This window comes from Pteropus vampyrus, unplaced genomic scaffold, assembly GCF_000151845.1.
Source record: "Pteropus vampyrus isolate Shadow unplaced genomic scaffold, Pvam_2.0 Scaffold7, whole genome shotgun sequence".
NCBI lineage: Eukaryota > Metazoa > Chordata > Mammalia > Chiroptera > Pteropodidae > Pteropus > Pteropus vampyrus.
This window is the reverse complement of record NW_011888788.1, coordinates 2,320,340-2,342,982: the sequence shown is the minus strand read 5'-3', so window position 1 is coordinate 2,342,982 and position 22,643 is coordinate 2,320,340. Positions and strand designations below refer to the sequence as shown.

General features: G+C 44.1%; 1 protein-coding gene across 1 annotated transcript in view; it reads left to right on the top strand.

The window, feature by feature from the left end:
- Positions 1-22,643, top strand: part of SLC23A2 (solute carrier family 23 member 2) — a 101,381-nt gene that overhangs the window by 49,516 nt on the left and 29,222 nt on the right. The window contains exons 4-8 of the mRNA XM_011369975.2: positions 2,263-2,379; positions 4,447-4,604; positions 17,322-17,410; positions 18,411-18,481; positions 19,435-19,616. Of these exons, the coding sequence (XP_011368277.1) occupies positions 2,263-2,379; positions 4,447-4,604; positions 17,322-17,410; positions 18,411-18,481; positions 19,435-19,616 (617 nt within the window). The remainder of the gene's footprint in view (positions 1-2,262; positions 2,380-4,446; positions 4,605-17,321; positions 17,411-18,410; positions 18,482-19,434; positions 19,617-22,643) is intronic.

The window sequence follows — 22,643 nt, the reverse complement described above, 5'->3', positions numbered from 1 at the left end:
GTGTGTGTGTGTGTGTGTGTGTGTGTACACGTCTTAATTTTAGCCTGAGAGAGGACAGATTCACTCTTTAAATTTCTGTTCATTAAAACAGTAATTAAAACTAGCTATTTTGGAATTATTAGAGTAATATTGCTCACAATATTATTGTAACAGGTCATACTAGTCTATTAATTGTATCTATTTGCAGTTATTTCTTGTGAGCAGCCATACTCCCTACTTATAAGACTGTAGATAACATGACGGTATTGAATTGTCCTTTGTATAGAGAGTCTAGTATTCATAGTTGCATCATGTCAGCAAAATGGTCACCAGAGATTTCCAGGACCCAAGTTCAGCATTTTCAAATCAGGTTCAGGGATTTGCTTAGGATTCAAAGAATTCAGAAAAACTGTAACACTCATGGTTACAACTTATTTCAGAGAATGGATACAGATCAGAATCAGTGGAAAGAGGCACGTAGGGAAGAGTACAGTAGGGAAGAGTACAGGTGACACCAGCACAAGCTTTCAGTTCTCTTCCAGTGCAGTTGTGTGGGCAGCACCTTATTTTCCCAAAGACAATGTGTGAAGTGACAGCACTCAAGGAGTGTTGCCAGCCAGGGAAGCTCACGGGGGCTCTGGTGTCTAGGGCTTTACAGGGGATTAGGTATGGCTGACCACCGTGTGGCTGACCTTAGTCATGGAGGTCCCTCCAGAGGTCAGACTGATGCCTCATAGCCCAAGGCCCCCACCACAGATCGCATCATTAGCACAGACTGGGGCAGTCCAAGGCTTCAGGTAAACAAATACACCCTTAAGAGGAAGGATGTTCCAAGAGCTCAGAGGTTACTGCCCCGGTGCTCGCAAGGGCCAAACCTTTTTCTGAAATGTGTAGGCTTTGGACATCCAGACCTGCTGAGTTAATTCTTTACTGTGTATCACCACGTATCAAATTCCTCACATACATGTACTTTCTCTACCACTCCAAGCAACACATTTTTAAAAAACGCACATAATCCATTTTAACCTTTTCAACCATGCAATTGTGCCAATATCTATTGTTTGAATGGAAGAAAAAGTTCTGGAAAGGTCATATTCAAGTCACATTTGGATCAGATCAAATATCAACTTACATCAGATATTTACCATTAGGCTTTAGAAAGTGAGCCTGGGTTGCGTCACTTCTTTCATTCAAGGGTATTTGGTCCCTAAATCCCCAATGCCCTTGCATGGAAAATTGAGTGATAAACACATGGAGTCAGCATCTTTCTAGGGACCAAATCCATCTGATAAGAGGACACAAATTGGCTAGATAAGGTCAAGAGTCAGAATGTCGTCCGTCGTCATCTTTTTTGTGGAACATGTTTTAATTTTGTTTCCTGGTAGGCACTTCACTTGTTAGATTGTAAAAGATTTTTTTAAAAAATGCACATCTCAGATTCCAAGAAATTGTTCATAGGGTTTTAGAAATCAGCAATTTTGAGGCTCCACTGGGGAACACGAAGTTACTTTGAATTTTCTGTGTGGCTCAGGCACTGGATGAGGTCAGAAGTGATGCTGATGCTGACTGGGAAAGTCTGGACTATAACCTAAGATGTCTGGTCTTCAGTGAGGATTTTGGCTTAAAAAGTATGCGACACTTAACATTTAAAAAAATCTTTAGTAATAGCAGGGGAGAAAAAGAAAAAAAAAATTGCCCACTAAAGTATAAATACATTTTAGTCTGTTTTTTAAAAATATAATTTGAGTCGTCGCGTATCTATATACTTTTAAGTTTTGTTCTTTCCACTCAGCATTGTGTCCAGCAGTAGTGTTTTGGTAGAAGGGTGTAAGGCTTTATTTTCAGGCACAAAGATCTTTCTCATTACAGGGAACGGGATGGGGTAGGAGGGGCAGATTAGTGTTCTCTGTTAGAAAGTGGTTAGCATTTTATATTATTTCTTCATTTGGGGTACCACTCAAGGACTGATTATGCCAAGGTATCACTCCGTGGTCTCAACCTGAGAGCATCCTTTCCACAGAGGCAGTCCCAAGGCTTGGTGAGAAGCTCTGAGCAAGCTGGGTGCTCTTGGGGGTGAGTCAGTGCAACGGAACTCCCAAACTCTGAAGACTGGGTGTCCCACTGAGTGAGAGGCTTTAGCATTCTGTTAAAGGTAGCCAAGGCTTATTTTACAGGAGAGCGGCAGCCACTTTCTAAAGTCTTTTTTGAGTAACAGTGGCCTGTACTTAGCTGAGTTTAGTTTGTGCTTTTATTAAACAACAATTTTGTCCCTCTCGCTCACAGAGCTCTCTGGCTGAGACGTTGGACAGCACTGGCAGCCTAGACCCCCAGAGATCGGACATGATTTACACCATAGAAGACGTGCCTCCCTGGTACCTGTGCATATTTCTGGGCCTGCAGGTAAAATGCTTCCTTTAGGGTGTAACCACCAGCAGATACTTGAATTATCTGTCTGGATTTTTTAAAATTCAATTTCAATTTTTATTTATTGACGACTTCACTATAAATTAACTCTCTTGAGAATGATGAATGGTGATTCACATCGATTTCATAATAGTGAAAAGAAGAAAACGACAAGGAGGAGTAGGTTAACCAGGGAATGAAAGAAGGAAAACATCCAGGGAATAAGGAAGTGACGTGGAAGGAAGGGCCAAAGATCACAGACACAGAAAGAAGGAAGAATAGAGGGAGGAGGAGAAGAGTAAAGAGTTCATTTTCATCTCTCACTCCTTAGTTAACCAGTCCATAATCGCGGTCCCTTCGTCATGGAATAGGGGTTACACTGAGAAGTACCATATTGTCCAGGACAAATGGGAGGTTTCAGTCCTGTTTTTAAAGGAAGACAAACTTAGTCGTGACAGCAGCTGTTTTTCTCTGCTGCAGCTTCCAGTGGGAGCAGAGCAGGGAAGCTGCCAGGGGAGCAGAGAGGGGACGGCCTGGGGGATGGGGCGGGAAGTGACACACAGTGACACAGTCTCTGCAGGGCTCCTCATCTTTGGTACTTTCCCCCATCTTTTGGCACCTTTTTCCCACTTACAGATTGAGGTGGGTTTCAGGGGAAAGGACACGCGATGAGAAGCTCTTTTCCAGGACACACACCCCTGGCCTGTGTTTACTCTGGTTGACTCTGTTCGGAAGTCTGATTTGCCATTCCTCCTTTCTCAGATTTGAATGATCAGTTCAACCTGGGGTAGTTCAGCTTCTGAGACAGTCTCAGTGCCGACATAGGTTTATTCACTTGGAGGTGAGGCTGTACTTGCTGACAGTGATGTTTTGGTCCTGTTTTCAGCCCCCACCCCACCCCCTTTAGCTCTCAAAGCACTGGGTAACCTAATAAAAGGGGAGTTGTGACTAAAGGAGCTGAGTGGTTTTGGTGGATGCTTTCTTTACCTTGGATCGAGCATCCCGAACCAGATTCAAGAAACTTGCTTTTTAAAATGTTTATATTATATTTGTTTCCAGAAGAAGTCTTCTCTGGTCAAATGGGATTGGGAAACCCTGTATGCATCATGCCCTTCCTGATATAGTGTTTGTAAGCTTGTGAGCAGCTCTGAGAAGTCCTAGGTGGGAATGTTTTTTTCCTGCATAAAACACCTATTAGTGTTATGTAGTTGGGTTTTAGGGGCTGCAAGCAACACATTTTGGCAAACAGGAGCAGAAATGGGGAACTATTGGAAAGGAAAGTAGAAACAGAAGTAGAAACTGAACAAGCAGGAAAGGAAGTAGAAACTGAACAAGCAGGAAAGGAAGTGAGCAGGGATTGCTGCAGATGACCTGCCAGGGTCTCAGGGAGTAGAGGCGGGGCCCCCAAAGGAAGAGTGTGACGGGCTCTTCCTGGAGCATCCCCACAGCTCTGGTATGCCCTTAACCCTTCCCCGATTGTTGTCAAATGCCAGACCATAGAAAAAGATGGAAGACACTCTGTGTGATGAACTTTAATCCCCAGACTTGAGAGAATTAAAAAAAAAAGAAAAGTTGACTATCTCGAGAATACAGATGTAAAATTCTATGTAAAATATGGGCGAATCAAATCTCAGAAGAAAGATATAGCAAGACTGACTAGGGTTTATTTCAGGGATGATTCGGCACAGTACAATTCATGTTAATAGGTCAGAGGAGAAGGACCTATGATTTTAGCAATTGCTACTGGAAAGCATTTGGGAAAAAAGCAAATAATCTCAGTAAGTCGTATAAGTAAAATATCGCCAGTGCTTGTATTGAGTACTTCTTCATGCTTGCCTAAATTCATGTGAGTAATAAGTAATAACACCAGGTGAGTGTTATAAGACAAGGAAATGCAATGGAAAGGAGAAATGCTGAAAAAGAAATATGATTTGGTATCTAATATGTGTGTACTTAGGAGAACCAGAGTTTCTTCACGTACGTTGAGATAGAGAATTAGGGTAGAACCACCAGAAAATGAGGAAGGGTTTATTGTCTCCCCTTCTGCCTCTCCGTCACCCGCAGCACTACCTGACATGCTTCAGCGGCACCATCGCGGTGCCCTTTCTGCTGGCCGATGCCATGTGTGTGGGGTACGACCAGTGGGCCACCAGCCAGCTCATCGGGACCATTTTCTTCTGCGTGGGAATCACAACTTTACTGCAGACAACGTTTGGATGCAGGTGAGATTGGGGTACTAAATTGAGACACTGAAGCCCCTGGAAGGCACCTAGCAATGCCGATCACCTAGGACCACTGACTGAGTTGGGAAGGGTTTCCTAGTTAACCTCGCCCCCCACTAACTCCCCGCTCTCCCCGACCCCAACCTCCACCATGTTTCTTCTCTTGGCGGATGGCACTACCTCCCAGCCAGCTCTGCAAGCTGGAGACTCAGACTCACTCTCCGCCCCTTCCATCCACTAGCTGGCAGGGCAAGTTCTCTCTCCAATACTCCCTCCCACCCCCTTTCCTTAGTTCAGGCCTGGACTGTTCCAGGAGGTTCCCACTTGGTTTCCTTGCCTCCAGGGCTACTTTCCCTGCTCCACTCTGTGCACCTGCCCCTTGTGCCATCTTTCCAATATTCGCATCTTCCTCAGTGCTGCCGGGCTGTAGCCCTGGTCTCTGTTTAAAAGCGGTGTGTCCCCCCTGTAGTCTTCTTTGCTCTCTATGTATCCGCCGCCTGTCCCCCTACCCTTCCAGCCATGCCTCTGACCCTGCTGTCCCCTCTCCCGCACTCACCCTGGGGTGAGCTCCTCCCTGGGCCGCCCAGCTGTTCCATCCTCCTGTGCTTGTGCTCCCCAGCAGCCTGGTACACCCTGCTCACCCTGCTGGTCTGGCTTGTCTCTCTCCCTCTGTGAAGCACCTCTGATTCCCCAAGCCTCCTTTGTTCTCTCCTCTGAATTTCCACACATGCGTCTTGTGTACGTTCTTCTAATGTGGCTCTTATTCTCCTTTGTCTTTTTTCGTTTTTGTGTCTTTTCCCACTGGATTGTGCTCCCCTCCTTGGTTCCAGGCCTCTAGCTTATTCACCTTTGCCTCCCTGCCCCCAGCTTAAATGGGTGTGGAGCTGGCCGAGGAAGGGAGGGAACGGTTCTTTTCTGTCACTTCCTGCAGACTTGCTTTGTCTTCTCCTGTCCCTTCTTCCGCCCTCTTCACACTGCAGCCTCTTCCTTAACCCCGGGGGCTCTGCTCACAGAGTAGGGCCTGTGGAGACAGGACTGTCCTCAAGGGAAGGGCAGCAGAGTAAGCATGTGAGTTCTCTTTTGCTCTGTTTTAGTCTGAGGAAGGGCTTTGCCTTCCCGTTGGGGGAACAAGTTGACTACAGAAGGCTTGAGCGTCATGGACTGTATTCCAATGACTCAGAATCCTCAGGGACCTCAGGAGGCCTGCCCGTAATTTGGGGGACAGGAGAACATAGGCAGAACTGTGAGCAGCGTTAGGGCATTCTGGTTGGCGCATGGGCGCCACCCTGGGAAGGGAAGTGGTGGCTCCCTTACAGGTCTGCTGATGGAAGGAAGTCACGTGGACTGGAGGCTGTGGGCGCTGGCCAGTTCTTGGAGTTCTCAAAACCCCAGCTCTGTCCTGCAGCCACTGCACTGAGCAGATCCCTTACATTAGAAGGGAGGGTCTCCTCAGGAGACCTGAAGGGATGGGGAGGGGTATCATTGACCTGCTAGAGGAAGGAGATGTGTTCTGCGCATTCCAAAGAGGACTCGATCCATTTTTTTAGAGCCAGGTAGTTAAATTTGACTGGCAGCATCTTTTATTCTGTTGATATGGTATTCAAGGCTCTGTATTTCAAATCCGGAGTGTACTAAAAATCTTTTGTTGGCTGACTCAGGATCCTTACATAGGGTACTGATTCTCTGGGGAAATGTGTTTTTTCCTGAACAGCTGGCTCATTAAGGAGCTTATAGCCCAGACTATCAGAATTTGGGGCAGTGCCTATAGTTCAAAATTGTTGGTTGATCTGAAGAGGGAATGAAGATGTCTGTTATGGTAAAATACACATTGTGTATGGCTGTATCCTGGTCTCACGCCAAGATCAACCATAGTCAGCCACATTGTCAACCCTGGTTAAATCAAGTTGTTGGATATTTTAATTCTAACCTGTAATCCCATGGGCAGTCAGAATGAACAGTTCTCACTGTAAAGCAGTGGCTTACAGTATGTGGCAAATGATGGTTTCTTCTCTTTCACACATGGGGGAGTGGAACAAGCGAGCATGAGAAGTTAGAGGGACCTGCACAGCTTTACGACCTTGGACAGATGACCTCTCCTGCTCTGTTTCCTTTTGTGAAAATGAGAGGAGACTCTTCCTAAAGTATCCTGTGGATGACATTTTGCCATTATTTTAATGGACCTATTGTGATTTTACAGATTATTATAAACATCCTAAAATACGTTTGGGAAGTTAGAGTATATGAGTAATATGAAAAGTGTTGTAGTTTTGCTAAATGCTAACACCGACCCTCATCACAGGCTGTGGATGGTCATTTTAACAGGCTTGTGTTGTTTGCTTCCTGGTCACAACAGGATCCAGTAAACCAATAAAGCAGTTGGAGCAAAGGGAACGTTAGGGTGGGGCAGAGCAGGAGCGAAGTGCTAATGTAGCCGAGAGTGGGGTTTATTCCCAGTATCTCAGCCATAGGATCGCCGATGGCCTGTGCATTTCTGATTTTTTGGGGGTGTTTTAGGGCAGTTCAGTACTCATTCCCTTAGGCTTAGAGCAGCAGAAGAAAAAGCTTTTCATGGTCAGCTTTCACAATTTCTAAGATTTTCAGACTTTTCCGACTCAGAGTGGTTTATGGTGCTGTGTGTAAGTTCTGTACACTTCTTTGTGTATTTGCCTACCACCTGCCACACACCCGATACTGTATCACACTGGATGCAGCAGCTGCCTGGGACATAAAGATCAACCACGGTCCATGCTTGTGTGGAGTGGGTCCTTTATTTTGAGGAAGTTAAGACAACTGCAGGTCTAGAGCAGAGAAAGGAAGAAAGTGTAAGCATCCCAATTTGGCTGTGGCCAAGCCATCCCTCCTCCTCCCTCCTCATTTCACACAGGCACCCTGGAGAAGAGGGGCATGCTGTTTCTGGACATCTGTTTCATGCCATAAAAATAACCAGAATCGATAGGGAAACCAGGAAAGGAACACAGACATGTGCCTCTGCAGACCTGAGCACGAGCTCAGACTGCCAGCTGACATAAGATGTCACTATGTCACAAAAGCCCCTTCGGGGGCATGTTTCCCACGGGCTGGGCTGAGGCCACACAAATGCGTCTGGTCCAGCGCAGGCCGCAGACCCTCCTTCCTTCACTGCACTTCTCCCCTGGCACGAGAGTAATAGCTCCTTTCCTTCGGGGACCGTGACTGCTTTTGAAATGGAGGTTGTGGGTCTCAGCCCCACTCGTGTGACTTCCATGGCTTTAGTGCTTCCCTGAGCCTCTGCCTGCAGGGGAGTGGGTGTTTTCTGCCATACCTGCTTCTTTCACCTTCTCCTTCTCTCACCTTTTTCTCCTTCCTCCTCCCCTTTGACCTTGCTCTCCTGTCCTCACTTTCAACCAAGTCTTCACTGAGTTCCCTTGAATGAGGTTTCAACAATCTGTGGTTCTGTTTGATTAGTGATGTCAGCCCCACCACAGCTTGGGTCTGTTCCAGGAATTAGAATAAAGCCTTGGAAACCCTCATCTGGGCAGGGGTGCTAGCCCGCAGCAGTCTCCTCTCAGCTGCAGGGAGGACTCAGCGGATGCATCACCTTGGCTGCCTTTGCCTTTCCCAACAGAGACTAAGTCTTGGTAACAGCTCCCAGTTTCCCAGAGTCCCCGCCCCTGACCCCAGGTGTCATTGCAGAGCTGGGGGTGAAGGAGGGCCCTCCAGGATCCTGCCCTTCACCTGCCATGCTGACCTTCCCTGAGGTGTGGTAGGTGCTGTGTTTGGGGGGCCACCTACAGCCTTTTGCTCCAGGAGCCTTTTGGAGGCATCACTGTGAGCGCTTAAGCAAACGAAAAGACTGCAGGTAGGGTGGCCTCTCCCAGGGGAGCGTCTCCTGGCCATCACAGGCCTGTTATAGACACACACAACCTTCCTTTGCTGAGAAAAGGTAAAGTTTTCAGCAAAAGGGTCATTGTAGCCAGTGCAGCAGCCTGGCGTGTAACTGAGTTGTCCACCCTGAGGAGAGAGCTCCCGTCTTCCATCTCCTTGGGCTCTGGGGGCCTGGTACACACTGCGTGCTCGCTGAGTACAGTGATACCTCAAAGTCTCAAGTCTGGTGCTTTGAACTCTAGTTAGCTATTGATAAAACTTAGCAGAATGGAAAAATGCAATACTTAGATTGAGTTGGCGGAGACTGGAGTTTAACCCCAAATTCTTTTTCCTGTATATAAGTGTAGGTTACATGCATTCAAAAATATTTTATTATTAGTTTCAAGTATACAGTACATTGGTTAGACTTTCATGCATTATTTTGAACGTTAAAGTTGCAGATAGCATGCCGGCTCACCCCTGCATACTGTCCTGGGAATGAGGGTCTCCTGTATAACCATTTACCACAACAGCCGTTCTATCATGTCATCTAATGTGCAGGCTATATTTAATTTCCCAAGTTGTCCCTAAAATATTTTTTACGACTTTTCCCTCCACTTCCTTGAACCAGGATCCAGTCAAGTTCATGTGGTGCATTTGTTTTTGCGTCTCTCTGGTCTCAACAATAAACAATTCCCACCTTTTTCCTCCATATTACCACCCTTTTAAGGAGTCTAGGCCAGTTGTCTTGTCAAGTGTCCTGTGGTCTGAATTTGTCCAATTGTGTCCTTGTGGTGGCATTTGATTTGTTCCACAATCCCCCTTATTTGTTGGAAACTGGAAGATGGGGCCAGAGGCATAGTTGATGCAGGGTGAACATTTTTGCCAAAATTATTGTATAAGTGACTTCACATTCTGTGATGTCATGCAGGCACACAGTAACAAGTTGTGGGTTTTTCCCACCAAATTAAAAAATTACTGTTCATTCGACTCATAATTTTTTATATAGTATATTAAAGAAATGGGGCCGGTGAGAACCTGGAGGTAATGACCTTGGAGGAGGGAGCTTTGCCTTGCTCCCCTAACCAACTGCGTTGGGAAGCTCTGACCTTAAAGATGGCATTGCTATCGTTCTACCATTTTCATGTGACTTCGGTCAAACTGTCTGATCTCTCAAAGTCCCCTTCCTTCATCTGTAAATGGTAGTAATAATAAAATTGTTAGCGTCAAATGAGATAATGCTTAGCACCTATCCACACTTGCCTTTTGACTCTTATTTTGGTGAACCTTCCGGAAGGAAGGAGGCAGGCAGGCAGGCAGGCAGGCACGCACAGGGGAGCCAGAGGCGGGTTCAGTGGGCTAGGGCTGGGATGCCCGATGGAGCAGCATGTCCTGGGCGGTTGGGTGTGTTCCGTGGCCACACTGCCGTCACTTTTGTTCCTTCACCTTTAGCTTTTCTGGGTGATCTCCCCCTTCAGCTAACACACTGTTTCTCTGTTAATATTTCTGATGCTCCCGGGAACTAGGAGACCGACAGGGTCCTCTTAGTATCTGTGGGGTTAATGAATATAGTTCTCCATAGTCTTTCTTTTTTTCCCTTTGACCGTCACATCCCACTTGCCTGCACATTCCCACATGCTGTGAATTGCTCTTCCTCATAGCCGACCGCCTCTCCCCTTTTATCCTTTTCAGACAGGTGACTGTCGTGGCAAAAGCTGTGCAGGGTTAGAGCAGAATTACGTGGGCCTAGAGGACAGAGCTTCTCACCAAAACCAGGAGGGAAACTATTCTCTTTTTAAATTTTGTGTTTTTAATTAACTGTTTAACACAACGAGTATTTTAAGGAATTTGTTGTCCTCCCCCCATTTCCACTCCCAGAAAGATACTTACTTAATAGACGTAATTTAAATCATATCTATTGAGGGGAAATTGACATACGATAACATATATGCCTTTTTACATGTACAGTTATGAAGTTTTACCTGTGTGTACAGTTATGTAACTGTAACCAAGAGAACATTGCCACATCCCAAGGAATTCCTTCATGCCTCTCTGACTGGCTAGATCTTTAAGTAATAAAAGCATTTTAGGCTAACAGCCCTTGACCTGAAATAGTTGATGCTATCGTGTTTGAAAAGGAAGTTATCAAAATCATAAACTAGCCCTGTGAAATTCCTGTGCTCTGTCTGGACAAAGCTGCCTGCTGTGGGCTATAACTTGGGAGGGGAGAGGCACCAGTCAGCTGCTTCCCACCAAGGTTCTCCAGGAGTCTCTGTAATTGAAAGTGCTGACAAGATGGTTCATATAATTTTTAGTATTTATCTGTAAAACCAGAATAACATGAACTTGAAGGTAAAGGTTACACTTGCCTTTAGTTCAGTTTTCTTTGCATCAACTTAAAATGGATTAGAGATCCAAATGCAGGAATCAACCCCTGTGAAGAGGAGTTTTATAATATCTAGACTGCATATGCATTTACCATTTGACCCGGTAACCCTGCTTCTAGATATTTGGCCTGAAGATACATGACCACAAATGCAAAATAATATATTGCTGTGTAATTTATAATGGCAAAATGTTAACAGCCTAGATCGCCATCTGTAAGAGACTGGCTGCTATGGAATATCACACAATGGAGTCCTATGCAGCCCTAAGAAAGAATGAGAAGAATTTCTCTGAACCGATATAGAGCGAGTTTCAGGATATATTGAAAAAGCAAGTTGAAAAAAGTATGTATGTGCATATGTATAGTTTTGGTAAGAAAAAATAACAAGGATAAGTGGGAAATTAAAAAAATGGTTAACTATAGTGGGTAAGTGGGAATGGGTCGGAAGGGATAGGGATGGGAGTGAGACTTTTCCTGTTATATCCTTTTATATGGTTTGATTTCTAACCTGTAAATGTTCGACATATTCAGAACATTGTCTGAAAGAATGAAGAAAAGCAAACCCTAAAATCGAATATGAACAGAAGCAAGTGAACCTAATTATATGTCAAATTGCTAAACACAGAGAGGAAAAGAATTAATTCACAGACTTTAGAACATAGTATTTTGTACACCTTGAATGGGATATCTTCTAAGGACAAAAAAGAAAAAAAAAATTGAAATCTTATACTTTGTAGTCTTGTTAGTAGTAATATTGGTATAATTCTGGAACTGTGTTATGATATTTATCGTAGGATAGAACAAATGAATAAGTATGTTGATGGTGTGAGAAATCAGGATGGTCAGTGTAGAAGGAGAGATACGAATACGGAAAGAAGGTAATCCAGTGGTGTTGGATTGAACTGGAGGTATCGTTACAACCCCATGATTCAAAAGAAATTGTATCTCTATTCACTAAAAGACACCTAGGAACAGTGAGCCCACCTAGTGCTCAGATCTTGGTTTCTAAATACCGTTTTCTATCAAAATGAACCAGGGTTCCTTAGAGAAGTGGTTGACTCCAGGGCTACAGCTGAGAAAAGTACAAGTTGACCCGAGAACATCTTGTGCCAGAAAGCAAGGAACTGCTCAAAAAGAGGGGGTGTGAAGGGAGTTAAGTCAAAAAGAATGGGAACCTGCTCAACTGGCTGCTTTGGGCAAGTTGGGACAATTTAATTATTGAAAAGAATAGTCATGGAAGTGAATATAGAACTAAATAGGAAGGAATTCATGCACCTACAGTGAATTTCCAAGAAGAAAAAGAGAGTGATACAGTTGGGACAAAAAGGAAAGCTGTTTTTTACAAAAGGACACTAATAGATATGGATAGAATAATAAAATTGGAAACTCAAAATTTTAAGCCCAGTATGTAAGAATGTTAATAAGCTAGTGGTAATATAATAATTGCACAGTCTAAGAATTACCCTAGAGATTATAAATTACAAAAAGGAAAAGGTACTTTTAAAATGGGAAGTTCCAGCAGTCACTACCCAAACCCAGAATTCCCACTTTGTTGGACAATCTGAGGTGACAGGCCTCCTGATGTCATGCTATAAGAAGCACACACCACCCCAGCAGTCTCCTTGCCAAAAGTGTTTAGCCTGGTTCTAAACATGACACGTGATAACCATACGCAATATAGGAACTCTGATTAGATTGGAGGAGTGGGGCAGTTATAAGCACTTTTATAAACAAATTTAAATTTGGCCATAATATTAGGTTACATTATTAAATTAGTGTCACATTTCTTGGGTATGATAAGAGGGAGGCAGTGATGGAACAGAAAATGCTTATTCTCGGGGGATGGCTGCTAAAATGATTGGGTAAAGTGTACCACCTCTGCAAGCTGCTTTCCAACAGTTCAGCTGGCAGATTGGTATATACATACAATAAACAATTGAAAAATATTATCAGTCAAGAGAAGAGTTTTAACAAATTATGTTTTGCTTTTCTTTAAAGGCACTTAGGACACACACTCCTGATGGCAAATTCAAAAACGAAACTACAGCTCATCAGAGCCAAGCTTGCTTTACATTTCTTAGAGATTGTTTTAAAATTGTGCTGCAGTTTAGACTCAAGTACAGGTTTATTTGGCAGTACAGGGTTTTGTACCAGCTTGATTGCTTTCTTTAGGTTAAGGAAGCCAGGCACCGAGTTCGCACTCTATCTTGATGAATTATGTTTTTGTTCATTGTCTTTAAATGGTTTGGTTCTGGATAGATAGATATATTTCACACTTATGCTGCTGCTCCTAGGACTATCGCCTCTTAAACTTTTTAAGACCTTTCCCCTGATGGCACCAGAGGAGGATTGCAAGCCCCTGGAGTCTGTCGGTATTACCTGGTTTTGTCTTGAAAATTCATATACCTTTTACTCTCTATTCTCTACCCAGTGCTTTTAATCTAAAAGTCCTCTCCCACATTTGTAGTTAAAATGAACATGGCAGAAAGACCTTAACCTCTTATTTCTAGTTGGATAAAATTTCAAATAATATTATTTGTAAATAGCGCCTTCAATTTATTTATTCATTATTTATTAAGCAAAAGTTGGTGCCAGGGAGACAGTGATGGGTGAAACGGTCCCAGTTCCTGCTGTCAGGGCAATTCCAACCAATGGGGAGCTGAACAGGTCTGCACGCAGACCGCCTCAGTGCTCTGAAGGGAGGGGACAGAGGCCGAGGTGCATGTGGAGAGGACCCTGGGATGGCAGGCTATTTGAGCCAACACCACAGGATTAGTGGAGTCAGCCAAACAAAGACTGTAAACTGAGCTGGGCCACCGCCTGCCTGTCAGAAGGCCTTCAGGATCCTTCAGTAGTTTCCTCCTTGCCTGCAGGAAGAATGCAGGGTCTGCCAGAGGTCCCCTCTGATCATTACCACATTAGTCCCTGTGCTCCCACCCACAGTAAAGTGTCTGCAGTTCTCTAGGATTCCTGGGGTCTGTGACCCTTGTGTTGCACATACTCTTCTCTTGGCCAGAACTGCTCATAATCCCTTGCATATGTGATGATATGCTTCTCGTCCTTATGCTTAATTGTTTCTCCTACAGAGTCCACAGCACCTTGCACCGTCCACATCCCTGCACTTTATGTGTGGCTGTGATTAGTCTCCTTCACATGACAGAAACCCTTCAAGGGGCCAGGGGTTGTTTTTCCATCATTGTACCTGCCTATAATTGTACCTCTGTCAAGCAGATGTTTCTCAAGTGACCAGAATGATAAATCCCTTCATGGGATTGTCAGTCTTTGTGGTGCCTCGTGCCTCAGCTTCACCCAGAAGTCATTGTTCAAAAATCCAGATTCAAGGACCCCACCTGCAACTTTGATTAACCAAGATTGGGTAAATGCAGAAATCTCCATTTTTAATTAGTGACTCCAAGGAATCATGAAGCAGCTTCTGGCGACTTGAGGGGTGGCTTGTAGAAATTATGGTCACACACTCCTAAGTAGTAGGGGAACACATTACAAATCCTAAGAAGTAGGCCCTGGAATATTTCCTGAAGAAGGTGGTATTTGCTCTGTGCCTTGAATGATAAATGAAAATTGAATATTAGAACTGAGTTGATGACAGAAGGGATGAGCAAAGGCCCAGAGGCAAGAACCCGGACTGTTTTGCTTGGAGTGCAGGTGTGTGAAGGGGCCAGTAAGAGGCGAGGCCAGGGAAGGGATTGGGGTCACTTGGTTACTGAGGAGGAAATGAGGCACCTCCAGCAGGGTTGAACAAATTAAGAACTTGTCTGGGGATGATTGGGTTCTTCTGCTGTCCTGAGGCTAGAACCTGACATGGGAATGCATCACGACATCTAGTGATGGCTAGTAAGTTTAAAAACTTTCATCTGCAAAAATTCACCATCTCTTCACATATTTAAGATATGCTTTCCTTGTACACAGTGTTGGCAAACTTTTTCTGTAAAGAGACAAGTAGTAAATATTTTAGGCTCTGTGGTCTGTTGTGACTGCTTGACTGTCCCATAGCAGCATAAAAGCAGCTGTAGATACCTCGTAAATAAACGAGGTGGCTGTGTCCCAGTAAAACTTGACTCACAAAAACAGGTTGTTCACCAGATTTGGCTCACGAGCCAGTTCACCAAACCCTGGTGTAAAGAAGGGCACAATATTTGTTTCCTTTCCAGTTGTCAGTACAGAATAAAAGAGCAGGTAGTTTTGTCTGTCTGAGGGCTCCGGGGAGATGAGGTTGGTGCTCTTGTGAGTGAGATGTAGAGGAAAGAGCCCTAAGATTGACCAGCTTCATGCTGGGAAGGGCCTGAAAAAGCTACTTTATCAGATGAGAATATCAAGTGCTGTATCATGCTCAGTCTTTCTTTTGGAAAATTGGCTTTGTTGCTTGTGATTTAAGAAGCTTTTATTTAATAGTCATTTGTTCTTGTGGCGACTTTCCCTAAGAATATTTCACTCAAGCCATTGATTTATGCTGCCAGTAAAGGTGACCACACTTTTAACTTCTGGGGTACTGACTGCTGTTTACTGTAAAGCGGCCACTTGTCCTTCAGCCACTACTGCTGCTGGCAGGCAGTGTGCGTGTCTGAACAATGAAAGTGTAAGCTGGCGAGCGCAGCCTTCCACATCTCGGGAGGCCTTGTTTAGGGCAGCACATGTGGAGATTTCCTGTTATCACCCACTTTAAAAGGAAGCAGGGTCCTGGTTGCTTGAAAGTGAGCTTCTTTTTATCAGATCTCTCAAGGCCCTTGGCCATGGTGAAGCCATAAACTGCTTGCCCCAAAAGGTGCCCAGGCAGTGGTCAGGTTCACACCAAGGTTGAGAATAGTCAATGCCACCAGGAGTGGCACCCAGAGCCAGTCTTCACTCTCTCATATCAAAGGTATTACCAATGCAGCGTTGATTGCAATGCCCCCAAGGACGAGCTCTCTAAGTGAAATCCATATTACATTGCCCTAGGATGCACTGCCTGAAATCTGAAACAACAGTAAAACACATGCTGTTTGGACCATTTGAGATTGCATCCATTCCTAACTAGATGCTGACCTCCCTTTACCTTTTCTGTCCATTTCTGAAAAATCGTGCTTAAGGAGCTTGTGTAAATGAAACTGTTTTCCCTTTTGATATACATTCCCACTTCAGGTGACCTTCGCCTGCACTTTTGATGGTACTATACCTTGGGTCCCTCCGGCAGGTAATTATAAATGGATGGTTGGTGGAGGGCATGCCCATATGAGTGGCTGCCAGCAGTGCATCTGGTCTGTACTGTGCAGCCTGCCCCTGTGTCTTAAAGCCATCAGCCTGCTTATTCTCAGTTGATGTCATTGCATGATAAAAAATGGGCAGGAGAACAAGAGAATCTTGGTTCTCATCTGGCTCAGAATGGTGTGTGCTGACTCTAGGCTTGTAAAGCAGCTGCTTGCCCTTCAGCCAACGCCATTCTGTTTCTCAGAACAGTTCCTGTTTCAGTCAGGGCAGGACAAGCTGTCAGCTCAGGGGAAGCAAGCCGGGTTGCCCTCCCGCTGGCCAGGACACCGATAACACGGCTGCTTGGTGGTATTTAAGAAGGATCTGGATGTCTGGGAGTTCCTAGCTCTGCAAACAGAGGCCAGTTTTATATTTTACCCTGAAAATAATGTTAAAAGTTAAGATCAAGTTCTCAGCCCATAAAGCCATCTTAATACAACTGTAGCTGAAATGCTTTACATATCCAATAAAAAATGGCAAAATCTTTTGAATTTAAGTAGTTCAAGAGTTCAAGTTAATATGATGTATCTATAATATAATTGATGGCATCTTAGTGTTTCCACGTTTACTTTAAGGATTGTGGGCAGGAGATCTTAAGGAGAGTCTAAACTTCCTAGGTTCTTTAAAAATAAGGTTTAGAACACTTTTCGAGTCTTTCTTATGATTCAGAGGAATATTATATCTACTGTTGATTTGTAACTTACAGCTTTCCTTTTCCTCAATAGATCTAGATCACTAATGTGATCTTAATGCTTATCTTCTATGATTTAGGGCAGTTTTTAACTTATAAAATGGAACAATAGAGGAAGATAAAAATGTTTTCTGTAATAACCGATAAAAATTTGAAAGGGAGGATGAGGTGGAGGGTGGTGAAATAGAAGACGTACACTGATGTTTAATGAGGAGCACACAGCTCAGCAGGAAGGAGATGCCCAAATGCCCAACATCCCCTACCCCCAAGGGGAGAGGCGGCGATGGCAGGGGCCAGTGTTGGGTGCTGGTGCTAACTGTAGGGCTCCCCTGTGGCCCACCCTGGGGGGAGAGCAGCAGGAGGGGAGGACGGAGAAGCCAGCGGCCCTGGCTGCATGGAGAAGAGATCTTTGCGGACTGGGGGTTCTTTCTTCCAGGTGTGCCTGCATTTACTCATGGGCTGTTTGTCTATGGAAAAGACTGTTAAGCTGTCAAATAGTGAACTACCTCGGTAGTTCCTGATGCCGTGATCATGGTTTTGGTCTCGTTTCTTTTAGGTTACCCCTGTTTCAGGCCAGTGCTTTTGCATTTCTGGCCCCTGCTCGAGCCATCCTGTCTTTAGATAAATGGAAATGTAACACCACAGGTAATTGCAGTTATTTCCACATATGTCATTGGGGTCCTTTAATGCAGGTGATAAAAGGGAGGCCTGGACATGTTGCCCTCAGCAGTGTTAAATCCTTTCTGGAATTAGGCACAGAACATACAAACCAACAGCTTAGAACACTCCAATCTGTGGATCGTGTTTCTGTCTCTCTCTTTCTATCCACTCGTTCATCCCTAATCCCAGAGCAAGTAAGGACCAGAAGGGACCTCATTTCTCTATGCTAATGAAATTGATAAGTATGGGAATGAAGAGAAAAATATTTGTGCTATTTTTCTGCCTCTTTCTTTCAGTGGATTTTATGAACCACCAGTAATCATTCTCTTTGTCGCATCAGCATCCCTTCTCTGAAACATCTCTGCTTTTTTAAGGATCTGGCTGCTTTGGTTTTCTGCAAATGACTTTCATCCCCTTCCTCCCCGCTTAGTGATTGCAAAGATCCTTAAGTAACCCTATAAAGCCAGGAAAAGATGAGATAGGGGGTTTGAGAAAACCAGACCTGTTGTACTCTTAAAATACTGTTCCATTTTTAAGTTCTGGGAGCAAAGTTTTTCCAACCTTCATTTCCTTCCTTGCTCCTAGGAGTTACTTTGTGACCACTGATTGGATTTAGGAACTGGAGAAGGCTCTCTGCTTTATCTAGGTTTTCACAACCTTAGGCAACCTTGCTATTGGGCATTGCAATGAGCTGTTTGCACAGGTTGGTCTTTGTGTGAGGCTGCCACTAGCAACGTGCATCACCAGTTCAGTCAGCTTCTGACATGCTGGGAGCTCTCAGTCGATGAATAAATTTGGTTAAATTAGCACTGGGGAACCCACCTTTCAGTATGGTAAGCCGTACTGTTGAATTTTAGGGATGGGTATTGGTACAAATATACTTAAAAGAAGGAGGAAATTCTTCTTAAAAAGAGTAAAATGAGTGTGTCCTATGAAACATCAGTGTCACTCCAAGAAAAATTTTGTCTTTGTTTTTGTTTTCAAGATGTTTCAGTTGCCAATGGAACAACAGAACTGTTACACACAGAGCACATCTGGTATCCCCGGATACGCGAGGTAAAAGATGAACATTGTCTGCTTGTGGCTTCTTTGTGTTTCCGCTCAGCTTCAGTGTTAGTTGTGCCCAAGAAGCTGCAGTTGCTTGCACTAAGCCCTTCTTTTCATCTACTGACATGTTTACTTCTATTCAACTAAACTTAGGTTAGTGTAACTAAACTAAATTTACGAAATAAAGCACGTGGAAATGCTTTACTCAACCAGATAGGATTGTTTCTCACCCTTCATTTCCCTCCTTCTTTCCTCTGGTGCACCCACAGACCTGCTCACTTACACCCTCCAGCCTAACCAGCCAAAGGGCGTGGCTCCCTTGGATGGAGCAACAGAGGCTTCTCAGCAGGCAGCACAACTGTCATTCTGGACTCCGTATTTGCCTGTATTTGTGGAAAGAATTAAAGATAATTGTTTACTACAGTGCACTCGAATAGGTCTGGGAGTCTTCAGCCTTGAAGAATGGCTGACAGTTTACCCAGATCTTTCAGAGCCTGTAAGATCATTCACCACTAGTTTAGAACCAGCGCAGCCGTTCTGCACAGGAGAAACATTCCTTCAGAGTTTTTGTCAATAACACTATCTTTTAAATGTGCTGCAGGGGCTCACTTTTTAAAGTCAAGAAGCTTTATACTGCAGTGTTCCGTTGAGGCTGGTTTTGAATGCCATGTGTCTTAAATAGGAATTATGAATTACATCTTTCTCATTTATCAATGGAAATGGCAAGTTGGCTTTGTATCCAGTGCCCATTTCTATAATATTCTTACTTTAGTCAGGGCATACTTAAGTTTGATAGGCCCTAGTCACACCCGTTGGTTTCTTTTGGAATTCCTGGGAATTTTTCAGCTGTGTCCTGCCTGTTTTATAACTCAGTGCCTTGCAGAATTATCGGTTGTGGTTACACTTTGAGCATGTGATGTATGAGCAGCTTACTGTCATGTCTGTGCTCTCTCTTGTTCCAGATCCAGGGGGCTATCATCATGTCCTCACTGATAGAAGTGGTCATCGGCCTCCTAGGCCTGCCCGGTGCTCTGCTGAAATACATCGGGCCCCTGACCATAACGCCCACGGTGGCCCTCATTGGCCTCTCTGGTTTCCAGGCAGCGGGAGAGAGAGCAGGGAAGCACTGGGGCATCGCCATGCTGTAAGTATCCCGAGACCACCCAGTGGTGGACAGTAAAAACCTCCCCTCTTTCCACCACCGAGGGACAGCCTCTTGGGCTGTTTGAACATTTATACAGACTTTAGGAGATAGTTTTGGGGCTTTTTAAAGTAAGAATAGTCTGATAGTTTAAACTTTATTTGCTTTGTGCCAGGGAATTATTTAAGGGTTTTTTAGACCCAGAGATTGGGAAGTGACTTGCCGTCAAGGTATGCCAAAGACACATTTGTCAGTGATGTGTAGGGGAAGCGCTATAAGATTTCAAACTTTGAGAGGATTGTAAGATGGTGGTGTCAGTAGTTCTTAACTTTTGAGGTCATGACAAGTCTCCTGCGTATAAATTGAAATACTGAGAACCTGAATCCTTTAGGTCAGCAGTTCCCAACCTTTGCTCCCATGAGACTCTAATGCCTGATGATCTGAGATGGAGCTGAGGCAGTAATGCTAGCGCTGGGGAGTAGCTGCAAATACAGATGAAGCTTTGCTTCCTCGCCCACTGCTCACCTGTTGTGTGGCCTGGTTCCGGTACCGGTCTATGGCCCAGGAGTGGGGGACCCCTGCTTTAGGTGAGACTCAAAAATACTTCCAGATTGGCAGGAGGGAGAGGCTGCTGGAGGATTCGTTGGCATTGACGGAGACATGGCTCCCCGGGCCAAGCCAAGTTCTGCACATCTGTGGGGAGGCCAGAGTCCTACTAGTCAGTGCTGGTCCTTGCATAGAACTTTAAGCCCATTAAAAAGGCTGCTTACCTCTTTAAGTGATGACAGTAAAGACATTCAAGACTTTGATGATGATATTATAAAAGATTATTAGCAGCATGGAATTCTGAAAACCACAGACAGAACACACAAATAGAAGACACATTGTGTGTCTACAGAGCATATGTAAGAGCCAATCATATAATAGAGAACCAGTAACATTTCTAAAGCAAATTAATAACACAAGAGCATTTCCAGTTGTTTTTGTTTTGCCTTGTGAAATATTCTGTAATTATTCAATAACAAGCAGCCCTTGCTGAGCTTCTGCATCGGTGCTTTACATAACACTTATTGTATTATTATAAATTAAGGTAGGTATCGGTGCTACCCTCATTTAACAGCTAACGAAGGGGAGACACAGTGATGTAGTTAGTTGTCCAGGATCACACAGCTAGTAAGTGGCCGAGATGGTTTTCAAAACCCATATAGCCTAAATAGAACTTAAGCTATAACACTAAATCTGCTTCTTTGTGTTAGAACATGATGTACAAATAAAGTGAATTCTTGCATAATTGGAGCCCATATATCATTACAAATTAAGGTATGTGAAAATATCCAGGATTATCCTTAATTTACTCATTTCACTAAAAGTTGGCCAGTAGTCTCCACACCAGATTGGGTGTGTAGAAAGCTTGTAAGAATGTTCATTTAGTGAAATGTATTAAGCTCTAAAAAGGAGAAATTGTATTTACCATCATTCAGTTATCTTAGAAACCAACAAAAGGGTGAACAAAATCCCCAGCTCACTTAGAAGCTAAAAAACAAAACAAAAAACAAAAACCTCACTGTTATAAATAATTTGTAGTCAGAGATGAAATTGGAACGTCTTCACAATTGCTGATAATTTAAAAAACGATAGTAACAGCACTAATCACACTTTACAGAGTAGTCAGAGTTGTCCTTGAGGAAATTTATTACCTTAAAGGCCAATGAAGTACATGAAGAGCTAGCTCCAGAAACTAGAAAAACAATAAAAATGAGCCCAATGAAGGCAGGTGGAAAGACTTAATAAAGATACAAGAAATATGAAACAAATAGAAGTAACAAATCCCAAAGCTGGTCCTTTGGAGAATAACATGTAGACAGACTTCTGGCAAGGCCAATTAGATCTGGGACTGCTTGCACAAATAGAAGAATAAAACTGTAGGTCCAGGGAGGATGAGTTAAATCTATACTCCCTCCTCCCAAATTAAAATGAATAATAATAATGGTTTTCCAGAAAAGCATAAATAACTAAAATTAATTCCTCTGACCGTAAGCTCTGTTGGGCTCATCAGAACTTGATCTTGAGCCTCCTCCTTGCCACGTGCTCATCCCCTAGATCATCTCATCCACGGAATCAGCTAACAGCTGTTAGGGTGGTGACTTACAGATCCTGCCCCTGACTTGCCCTCTCCATTTGCCGTTATACAAAACATCTCAAACTGTAAAGGAAGAAACCGCCAAATGTTTGATTCCCTCCTTGTCCGCCAAGCCAGTTCCTTCTCTTGTCACCCTCCTTTTACTCAGTGGCACAAACACCTCAGTTTCTAAGCTAGAAACCCTGCAGACATCCTTGACTCTTCGCTTTCCCCAGTTCCCCATGGACAGCCCACCATTCTGTCCCACCTTCACAACAAAATCTTGGGTTTGTCCTCTGGGTCTTCGCGGCCACCACTCTTGACCAGCCTCACCCTTGACCATTGCTTCCAAACCAGTCTCCAGGTTCTCTTTGCTCCCTCCTGTCCATTCTCAGTCCTGGAAGGTGCTTGGTCCCTGTCTCCTCCTTTTGAAACTCCAGTAGAACACATGCTAGAGTTCCAGAAGCCGTGAGGTCTTTTCATCGTTCCAGTGTCCGAAACCTCGTCCCTTGCCCCTTGGTGGTTTGTTTATATCCCCGGTTGGGCGTTCAGGGTGTTTTCATGCTGGAATCTCAGGTGTTCAGAGGTGGGAAATGATTTCAAATTATTTCTCAAATGCCTTCCTCCCCTCCATTCATGCTTGTCTCTTTCTGGAACTTCTAGAATGTTGGACCTCCTGAACTCTTTCTTTGGACCTCCTGAACTCTCGCTCTGCTTTCCTCTCCTGTTTTTTATCTCATCATCTTTTTTTCTCTATTCATGGGAATCTTCCTCAGTTTTATCTGTGAATTTTTCTGTCGAGCTTTTCATTTTTCCTCTCGTGTTTTTGAGTTTGCAAGAGCTCATCTTTTGTACTCAAGGTGTCACTTCTGTAAAGGCAGAGACTCAGTTCTGTGCTGGTCACCATGGCA